This window comes from Procambarus clarkii, chromosome 24 (genome assembly GCF_040958095.1).
Source record: "Procambarus clarkii isolate CNS0578487 chromosome 24, FALCON_Pclarkii_2.0, whole genome shotgun sequence".
Taxonomy (NCBI): domain Eukaryota; kingdom Metazoa; phylum Arthropoda; class Malacostraca; order Decapoda; family Cambaridae; genus Procambarus; species Procambarus clarkii.
The window spans coordinates 11,601,931-11,613,359 of NC_091173.1; the positions used below are offsets into that span (position 1 = coordinate 11,601,931).

Below are 11,429 nucleotides of genomic sequence, written 5' to 3' on the forward strand. Positions count from 1 at the left end.
CCTTTGACAAGCCGCCGGCTTACTTACAAACATTTGAATAATACAGAACCCGGATGAAAAAAACAATAACCCTCGGAGACATTACAAGAACTGAGACAGAGTTCATTACTTTTCATAAAGTGGCTACTGGATGGTGCTCAGGGCCGACCTAAAGGGTCGGTGAACATTTTAATGTTATGTACTTGATCGTTGTTAAATGTGTGGACTATGGAAGCCGGAGTGATCATAAGTGCTGTACCACTATGACACATAAGCAATTTAGTCTTCACGTGGAGGAACACTTGAGCCGTTTGCGTTTAAAAGTCCCACTGGGCAGGATGGTATTTCCGATACATACAGTAGTCAATCTGTATTTCTCGATACATACAGATCTGATAACAAATCTGTTACAATAGATGATGCGCACCAGACGTGAGAGACGTTGAAAACAACACAGAGGTATTGAATGGCTCTAAAAATGTGTGTTGTTAATACCCACGGATTTAGTAACCGAGTACCAAAATGAGTCAGAGACTTTAGAAAGAATTTTTTCAGCGTGCAACACGTGCTGCCCACCAGCACGTGCTGTCCATCAGAATTTACTGCCCACCGACACGTGCTGCACACCAGCAGCACGTGGTGGTGCTGCTGGTGTGCAGCTCGTGATGTGGACATCAGCATATGATGTCCACATCACGAGCTGCCCAGCACCAGAACATGCTGCCCACCCAATATTTGAATAAATATTGTACTGTATTGTGTCATTCGGAACACGAGGAGGCTGGAGAAAATGAAGGTTGTGTCAACACCAAATAGAATTGGCTTGAGGTGTTGAGAGGCATTTGGAAGGTCATTGATGTAAATGAGAAAGGGAAGAGGACCAACTATACTGCCTTGTGGAACACCAATGTTAACTGGGAGAAGTTTTAAGTTTTAGTCTAAAGTGTTTTTCCCATATCTTGCCCAAAATGCTGTGCATATTAGTGGCTTTATGCATAATATGTACTAGCTCTATCTAGAAATTCAGCATTCTGTTTGTAACTCATTTTGAATATATGTGTACTTTTACCTGAATAAACATTATTATTATTATAAGTAGCATCATTCGCATCGACATACTGGAGCCTGTCACTGAGGTCAGATTGCAGAGACAGTATTGGAGGGAGTGACCTCTGATTCCACAGCATTGCAATTTAGGAAGATTATTGGGGTTAACAATGTCCAAAACCTTGCAAAGGTCAAGAAATAATCCTACAGGGCACTAATTTTTGTCAAAAGCTGCATGAATCAAATTAATCATATAATTAGTGCATCATTGGTGCTTTTGTGGGGTCAGAAGCCATATTGGCAAGAGACAAGAATATTATGTATTGCTAGATAGGAGTAGAGCTGCTTGTAGATTAACTTTTCAAATATTTTAGACCAGTAGGGGGGTGGGGCAGGGTTGATATTGGTCAGATAAATTCAGGTAAAATACTGCACTCAAATACTGTACATACTGCACATGGTACAAGAGACTTACCCCTTACTGCCACAAGTGCATTGTTCCCATCTCTCATCTCATTGATTATTCTGATTTTCAAAATTAATATAGATTTCACTTTCCTGTTATCATTGTTTGTCCCTTGTTAAAATCCTCGGTTGATCAGCATCTTTTGTGATCACTTATCTTGCTATTTCAGCCCTTATATTTGCATGCTTTATGATATATAAGAGGTTTAGATTTTTGTTGCTTTTTGCACTACGAAATCTTGAAAATTCTATAATATTTCTAGCCATCTTGGCTTGGCTCTTTTTGACGACAGCAATGATAAACATAAATTAATGTGTCATCGTCATCAACTGTAGAACATTTTGTGGATCAAAAGAAAATAATGTTGGAATCACACTTTTATTGTCATAAAATGAGAACAAAAACACATCTAACAACATTAAGGAACATGCTGAGTACTACTGATGAAAAGTACTTAACAAAAGATTAAGAAAGTTTAAGAGTACTTGGATGCATTGTATTTTAATTCACTTAAACAAAGCCGATATTTTTTAATTAAAATAATTTATTTTAAGGTACTGTAGCTTCGTGTTGTCATATTGAAGAATAGGAACTAGCTATTTTGCATTTCAGTTATACAGTGTAATAAAGTACATTACGCAATGATCTTATTACACTGCATATTTAATGGAAAATATGAATTAGAAGGTATTAGTTAAAAAATTTAAAATGTTATAGATACTAAGTAATACATTCAGGACATGTGATGGTCTGTTATGAGCTGCCTATATGTATACAGTATATATATGTTGTACCTAATGGTCAGAACTGCACTACTTGGCCTAATATGCAATGCCCAATTTGCCTAACAAGCAAAGTGATTTTTTATATTTTCAAATATTTCTTTCCATTAGTTTATTCTATTTAATATCATTTCATTATATTAAGAACATGAATTACTGACTTATGTTGGTTATGTTAGGTTAGCACAATGGGTTTGATAAAATTTTTATTTTTTTTTACTCAAAAAAATCAAATCATGTATAATGTTTAGCATTCCATAACAAAACTCTCAAAAATATAATATTTCATGAAAATTTGGTTTCTTAGGCAACTTGGCCTATATTAGGTACATTCATTTATATAGTATATATATATATATATATATATATATATATATATATATATATATATATATATATATATATATATATATATATATATATATATATATATATATACATATATATATATATAATTTTTACCGTTGGGCCTGGCTGCAAAGAATTATAGCTAGAACTTTGTAAACATTGGAAAACACTGCATACAAGTCTGAATTATTGGGGTTACTTTTGTGAATTTATTTTACTGATATTGATCCTATGACAAGAGGGGGACATCAGACAGTTTTCTGAAATTAATGAATGCAGATGTATTGTAGATATTTTTTTTGGGGGGGATGGGGAGGGGCAACTGGTCAGCATATTTCAAAATTTCTATGACATGTATATATATTTTAAATTAAAATATATTTTAATTATTGGTTTATATGTGTACAATACTGTAATCTACAATGGCAACAAAACTAATGACTACAGCATTACTACAGTACAATAGTTGGTAGACAACGTGAAAAGAAAACCAACATTGTGCCAAAAACTGGTTGTACTGAATAAAAATAACCTTCTATAAGTATACAGTCCAGTATTTATTAATAAAGATCAAAGCACATCCTGAAAGGTTTACTTGAATATGTTACTGATGCAACTTATTCTTCAACAAATATATACAGTAAACAACCTGTTATATGATCTCCAAATACCCTACTTATCAGACATTGAGACAGACCAACAAAGAAATAAGCTGTCATGTCCACAAGCCAATCATCCATCCCAAAATATGGCACACCTTCCAGGTGGAATTTACAAGAGTCTATCATTGTACCAGATATCCTGACAAGATCAGCTCATATTTGTAACAGAAGAATCCATTGAAACACAGCTCAACTGCATACATCTGGTAAAGCCATGTTCATGGATAAATTTGTGTTCGTCATAATATAAATTGTAATAAACATTTAACATAGACGAACAATAAGACAGTAGTAAAAGGGATTTTGCTGTTGTCTTGTAGTTCATCTCACCTTAAACTTAACATTTTAGAAAGTGTCTGTTTTTAAAATGAAGCCCGAGTTGAACAGCTTAAGAGTCATCGACTCAGGTGTTCATACACTAATTGCCATCTCTCAAGCATGTTATCTTATTCTTATTTTGTGTACATATATAGGCTAACAAGCCGCTGGCTTCCTATCCTCATTGAGGCCACTAGGGTTAGTGGCTCTCAGATAAATCAGGTATATCTTTGTCTTTTATTTGTATATACTAGTTTTCTTTTAACTTTATAATTTATAACATTAATATTGAATAATATATATTAATTTTATTTAATACTGGTATATATAATTGATATACCAGTATATCAAAACTGTACTGTATATTTAATTGCTTTTAGCTAAATTTGCTATGTAAATAGTCTCTTGTTAGCACTGATGATGGAGTTTGGTACTCAGAAATGTCTTGAATTTAAAATAAATTGAAAATACTGTATATATACAGTATATCTTTTCTCTTATTATACTATTTATAATAGGATTAAAATTACCAAGAGGAAAACCCACACAGTATCTGAAATACTGTAACAAGTGATATATAATTACGCTAAAACAGGGGAAAAAGGCATGATGCAGTATATGTACTTTGTGTTGGCCTGATAAGTGTGTGCTATCAAATGACATTCTTCCTAGGATGAAACTTTACCCGAGTTTACCTGCGGATAAACTGCAACTTGACCCACTTGCACCAATCGGTATTTGAACACCGGAAGAAAAATTATTCTATTGTGTGAGCATCACAGCCTTGGGGAATTACATGGCCCAAGCCAACATTTAAGGGTTAAAAAGACTATTCCTCGATATGCATCTTTTTAAAGAAGGGGTTTCTCTTTTTCCCAAGTTCAAGTCTAATACAAATTTGTCATCAATGATAATGCTGTTAAAAAAAAAATTCCTATAAAAGTTGGAAAAAATATTCCCATCCACATTAACACAAATGGTATTTACAACTTGTTCTCCAAGTAATGCTCTACTCTAATAAGTCCTAATATATTAGCCTCACTTCCCTCTCCCCTGGACTAATCTGAAAAATTGACATTGATTTAACATTGAATCAAAGTTGATAACATTGATCCTACAATACTTGAGCATATTTTGCTTGCTTGGCAAGTTACCAATAGGACCAATTCTATAGTATTTTGCTTCAATGTAGCAATAAAGGTAAAGTAATGATGTAGGTACTTTACTAAAACACTGTAATATACAGTACTGTATATTAAAAAATACAATAATAGTCCATCTGGATTTTTTGAAAGGTTCTGTCCGGGTTGGATAACAGGTTGTCTAGTGCATGCTAAAAATGCATTACTGCAATACTTCATTTATAGTTTGTACAGAAATATATATATGGCCATAAGTATTATTAACTAGCTGAATTATAGTTACACTAAACAAATTTAACTAGAAGTTCCAATACCTCTAATAACCAAACTAACTCATCAAAAGGTGGGACATAGCCAGTTTTGTTTGTACATGATATTAAAACAAAAACAAAAATCATTAACATACTGCACAGCCCCCATACAGTACTTAAATAATTAACATGGTAGCAATTCATTTTATTATATGGTATTATGGAAAATAATGTTAAAATATAAAATGTAGGTTTCTGATATAACAAAAAAAATTCTCATAAAATTAATAATTATGTGCAGGCTTGTGAACATGGCCCAGTACTGTACAATACTTTATCTACTATCATAAAACTTTACTTCATTTTATTATATTTTTTTAAGTATAAAAAAGTATATTTGCCACCGCTAATGGTTTTCAATAGTCGGGGACAGGAAGCCTGTCGGGCTGATCGAGGACCCCTAGATCAACTACTGAACTTGCCCAATATCACTGGCATGAGGTCCTGTGCGCGCACACACCTGTCCACAGGACCACTGGTGACAATTAAGTCACTTGTGCTAGGCTTAAAGCATTCATTTTATCCAGAGAAAATTCTTCACTATTTGCTCTTCATAAATTAATCAATACCACACTAGAGAAAAAGTTTTAAGACAATTCTGACAAAAAATTTTACTAGTTAACAATACTTAAGACATTTCATGACATGACAATAATTTCACCTTGTGGGCGATGTACATAACATGTCAGAAGTTCTGAATGCAAGTTGCATAAATTATCATAATTATTAAATTACCATATCTAAAATCAACTAAAGCCCATATGAAACCCCCTTAAGAAAGAAGACTTGATGCAGTCATTAAAAAAGTTAATGCTAAAACTTTATATTAATATTTCAAAAATGTTAAAAATCCTTATTCCTGTTTAGTCAACATGGATAAGAGAGATAAACTAGCAATAATATTTACGTAATACTGTTAATAAAGTTGCACTTGCAAAAATTGTGAACAAGAGGATGAAAGTGAAGTTAAAAATTGTGCGATCACATTCATCTACGGGCTGACATCGCACGGCCTTCGTAGCATAATCAAAAACCATCAAATACAATCCATACCGCTAATAATGTAGCATTCATAATCTTTGTCTTGCACTAACTATTAAGAATGTATATCTTTTTTATAAAAAATTTTTTTGATTTGCCCATGACTAGTTTTGAAGGTTCTTCTCCCACAGCCAAACCAAAGACTAGATTAGCCTGGTGCTGTTCAGAAATCACAATGTCATCACAACCCATAATCTCTTCAGCAGTTGCAGTGATAAAAATGTATATATTTCATATTGCTGAATTGTTATACTGTATTAAGTAATTGTAGCTAATATACACTATTCTATGATATACTGTATTTAATTAAAGTGCAATAAATTGTTGCTGGCACTTAGTCAAATTATGTCAAATAATGACCAAAGATTTTATGCTTTGGAATCAATACAAATTATTATACAGTTGTACATATTTGAAAATACAATATGGAACTGGTACATTATATCCTATTACAATAAAATTTCCTTAATAAAACAATAAATCCAAATATCAATACAAATAATTTGTGTGTTTATTCAGCAATATAATGGGCTATACTGTATGGTGTTGAAATATAATTCTGAATATGAATGATGATAAAATTTGCAAAGAACATAATCCCAGGCATAAAGGGGGATATCCACAATTCTGATGAAGAGGGTTCAGTGATCAATTACTGGCACTCCTGCAAAAGAAATTTGCCCTTCCCCCCCACCTCCCTAAAAAAGTGAACCAATCTGATGGAAGTTGGAATGTTGTTTAAGCTACAGAGCATATCAAATTCAATAATGAAACTTTTCTTAATATAAATTGAATATGATTTGAAGGAATTCAAAGCTTAATTACATATACTACTGAAGTAATTCAATAGCATAAACTGTATATAGCGATGCAACATTGTCCGTCTTCTCTGGCACAGAACTTTTGGGTGTGTTCATGACAAACACTGATGTTGCTAATGAAACACCTTACAAGTGTATTCATTACTATAAATGTTTTCCTTAAAAATGGTTAATTATCTCTTATCATTACACACTTGTTCAACAAGCAGCTTAGTTCAGCTGGAGTGGTATAAGTATATAGCAAAAGATTAAAATTGGAGTGCTAAGATGATTTATAATAAAATATATCCTATCTTCTATAACATCCAATTAAAAAAAAAACTGTCATGTCTCGCTTTAAATAGGAAGCCATTTTTCTGTAAACGTGACAAAAGTCTCTTGAGAACAATTGTTGTGATATGTCTTCCTTTATTTATTTTATTAAGTACCGGTAATAATTTATATAACCATAACACATAATCAGTGGCTTGAATCATAGCTAAAAAGTAGGAGCTTCATTATTACTCACTTTTAGTTTCAGATTACCATCACTACCTCATACTTTTGCCCTCACAATAATTAAAACCAAATAGTATAATATACAAAAAAGATTTAAATGAATGTAGACAATTAAAATGCAGTCTTCAGTCATGATATTATCTAAATGATAAATTATATAAAATATAATATAAATATAATTAATGATAAAATCTAAAAATGTCTCAACTGATGATAAAACCCATTACAAAGAAATTAAAAGTGTAGCACATGCACTAAAAAATCACTCACACTTAAGATGCCTGGCACACTTTGCACACACCACCACCTTGCTCAATTCAATGATGACCAGAATCATCATTAATTAATGTAGTCACAACGAGTATCGACCTTCATCTGGGTCATTTATAAATCTTGACTCCATAATACTACTACACCTTATTTCATCACTTATTTTGATCACGTTCTACAATATCTTATCTCGCATCATTGTTCATCATCAGTGTTTGAACTTGTATTGCAAATGTCTAAGATGTAAATGCAATGAAATTCATTGCCTTTAAATGCACTTGTGAATTATTTTACATTATTTTAAAACTCATTTGCTGAATTCATCACATCACATCACTGTTCATGTTGGGCAACAAAAAATAGACACCGCTTCTCAAAGCGGTGAAGTTTCTGTGGGAAGAAAACGTACTGCTACGCGTCGAGTCTAACCGCCTGAGTTGCGCACGCACCGAGCGGGGTACTTAAAAGCACGCCCGCGGACTCTGCGACCTCTTGTTCGCCTCCTCCTCGGCCGATACACTACAAAACCGGGGTTCCGCACCGCTGGCCCTCACGGGATTGGGGGTGCTCCGACGGAACCCCCAAAGTGATAAGCCAAGAATAACAAGAATTGTAATTAGTGTAAATTCAAATAATGCAACTTTCAATTACTAATAAGAGATGTAACTTAACTGTAATTGATTTAATACATTATCATTATAACGGCAATCCATTAATATTATTTCTGTATAATAATTTATAGTTATTCACTAATCATTATTAGTCACCATAATTATCCACTTTAATTATCTATTTTATTCATTATAATTAGCTATTATGCTTCTTCATTTAAAGATTATCATTATAATTAATCATTTATTAGTATTATTATTAATTAATTATTTGTATTTAATAATTAATTATTATTATAAAAATAAAATAAGTCCCCCACTCTGTGCACGTTTTCTTCCAACTGCAGAAATACGATGAAATGAACGTGGCCTATAACAGGGTACAGTATAACTCTTCACACTTAATAAATCAGTCCTTCCCACCACTTCCTCCCAGTTGACAAATTTACTGCATACAAAATGGAAGAGAAGACATGTAACATTAATCAACACATATGACACAATGGGTCCAAATTTTTAAAGCACCATTGCTGCCTCATTTTTTTATTTGTAAATGAGCATCTAATAACGAATTACCATCAATGATAGGCAATGAGCATTACTTAAGAGTTTGGACCTGTATTGTAATAATGAAGTTAATGTTCTTACATGCTACTAAGCAACTATCTTTGGGGTGGACTGGAAATTGCTGGAACTACATTAAGCAAATGATGGGAGTTGAAATGAGCAGCACCCAAAAGGAAATGGTAATTCTGTCAACTGTTTGCTCTTGCAAAGAAAACAGATCAAATTATTTAGGCCTATATAATTGGATTATAATACCTGGAAGATACAATCAAGCACAATTGGACATCTATTTTTTTTTTTTAGGTGGCTTTGCTGGTCTCCAAACTAAAAGGAAAATAAACACCACCCAAACCTTGGCTGATAAAGCTATATACTGCAATATTCAGGCTGGTCTGGTTGCTCAACAAATTACTCATCACATTCAATCTAAAATATGTACTGAGTTTTTGGGGAACAATGCATGCACAATATATCATATCACTCATTATGTCAGAATTAAGTGCCTCAAAGCTATTAGTTTCTGAAATTGAAAGGTTATCTCAGTTCATTCACATATATACTGTATATGTATTATATATGTATTTATATATATATATATATATATATATATATATATATATATATATATATATATATATATATATTATATATATATATATTATATATATATATATATATATATATATATATATATATATATATATATATATATTACATTTTTTTATACATGTTTCATAATTAATGTCTGGGAAAGGTTAGTATAAGCTATGTCCAATGTGTGCAAAATGTCATTAAAACAAATAGGGCAGACAAAAGGAAAAATTTAAATGCTTAAAAAAGAGGAAAGGTTCCATAAATGATCTGTACCATCAAGCCAGTTCTTCATGTTAATTTAATGGGGACATTGACCGAGCCCAATAGTTTTATATTGATGTATACTCAAGTGGTAAGGGAACTTGGGAAAACCTTTGACCTGGCTCCCAACACACTTCCAACTGTATCTGGGAATGTAGGGCAGTCAGGGCGTGGCGTCACTGTCCCATCTGGATTTATCTGAAGGGGATATAGTAGCATATTTCGTGGTGTAGGGGCATCACCAGGCTCAATATAGGCACGGAGGGAGTCTTCAGCCAGCATACGTACAGTTCGCACACATTCAATAGAGCCAGGATCTGAATTTACTGGTGCGGCTTCACCCATGTGCTCAGCCCATAGAGCACGTCGGAACATCCCTACATCTCCCTGTGCAAGGTTGCTACCCGATTCAACATGCATGGGTTGAAAAGATCCAGCTGCAATTTCAGTATCACGGTTACCACTCAGTGAACGATCATTGATGTTGGCTGAACCAATGATGATATACTCATCATCAAATATGGCCATTTTTGAATGTACATAAATCATAAGGCGGCGATTGGCAAAAGCTAAAGTTGTTGAGGGGTCCTCTGGAGATACAAGCTCTGGGGGAACTGCTTCAGGAGGTTCCTTTTTCCCTAGACACAGGAAGAGAATATAATCCTGAGGGTGGGCATCTATCCCGGCCTGCTTGATGGCTGCTGCTACACGGCTGTACATCATCTGCATGGTACGCAGCTGCCAGTGCAGCATCTCTTGTGTTACCTGAAAAATGCAACATTGCACAATATTTTTAATTCGTTTCAATGCAGTTAACTTAGGTGTTCCGAGCTGTTAAGTGTAACTTAACAAAACGTATCAGATTCACTGACAATAACACAGTACTGATGATTGATTCTGTAAAATGCTTACGAGAAAAATGTTAATGGGAGAAAAAGAAATTGCTGCCAAATTACATAAAGTACTTCACTAACATTTTAATCATAATTAAACAAAAGTAAGTAAAAGATGACTTACTGTGTTTGATATAGAATAGTAGAACAGTGAAAGTTTTTGGAGTTCTGTACGAGAGGGTGAAGGCTGGTTGGGATCAAATTAAACTCTTAACAAGGCTTTAATATTATGTAACAATTCCCCAAAAAAGCCTTTGGTAATAAAACTAATACTTATTACCATGGTATGCAACCATAGAGTAAATGTATAATTTTTAGAGCTGTACTATTCAGTTATGTTTTTAATGATAGGTCCTACTGTTCCTATGAGAAGGACTTTGCAGTCCCAACAGAACAAAATTTCAATTGCCGCAGCTAGGATACTTGTTAACGTAACCTCTAATTCACGTTGTATAATTCTTGACCCTGCATGTAACTATTTACTAATCATTAGTTATCCTGTCAGATGGCTACCCCCCCCCCCCCATTGTCCCAAGGAGTAGGTATGTACATGTCAGCCGAGCACTTGTGTTCTGTCTACCTCAAAATTAAGTTGGAGATGAGCCTTATTCAGTAGGAATGTGGCAGCATCACCACCGACCACTGTGTGTTGATTTCCCATTGTCTGGGGCAGGAAGCTCATTGAGGTCCCCATCATCTTCCCAAGAATGTATTCCTCAGAATGCAAAACAAACTGTACTAAGGATAATCTCGAAAAGCCAAAAGCGAGGCCTCTACTCTTCACTGCTCTATTCTGCACTTTCTTTTATTCTTTCACT

At 33.6% G+C, this 11,429-nt stretch overlaps 1 protein-coding gene across 1 annotated transcript in view; it reads right to left on the reverse strand.

The window, feature by feature from the left end:
• Nucleotides 1-1,856: 1,856 nt before the first annotated feature.
• Nucleotides 1,857-11,429, reverse strand: part of LOC123761730 (uncharacterized) — a 33,489-nt gene continuing 23,916 nt past the window's right edge. The window contains exon 4 of the mRNA XM_045747883.2: nucleotides 1,857-10,483. Within this exon, the coding sequence (XP_045603839.2) occupies nucleotides 9,803-10,483 (681 nt within the window). The 3' untranslated portion in view covers nucleotides 1,857-9,802. The remainder of the gene's footprint in view (nucleotides 10,484-11,429) is intronic.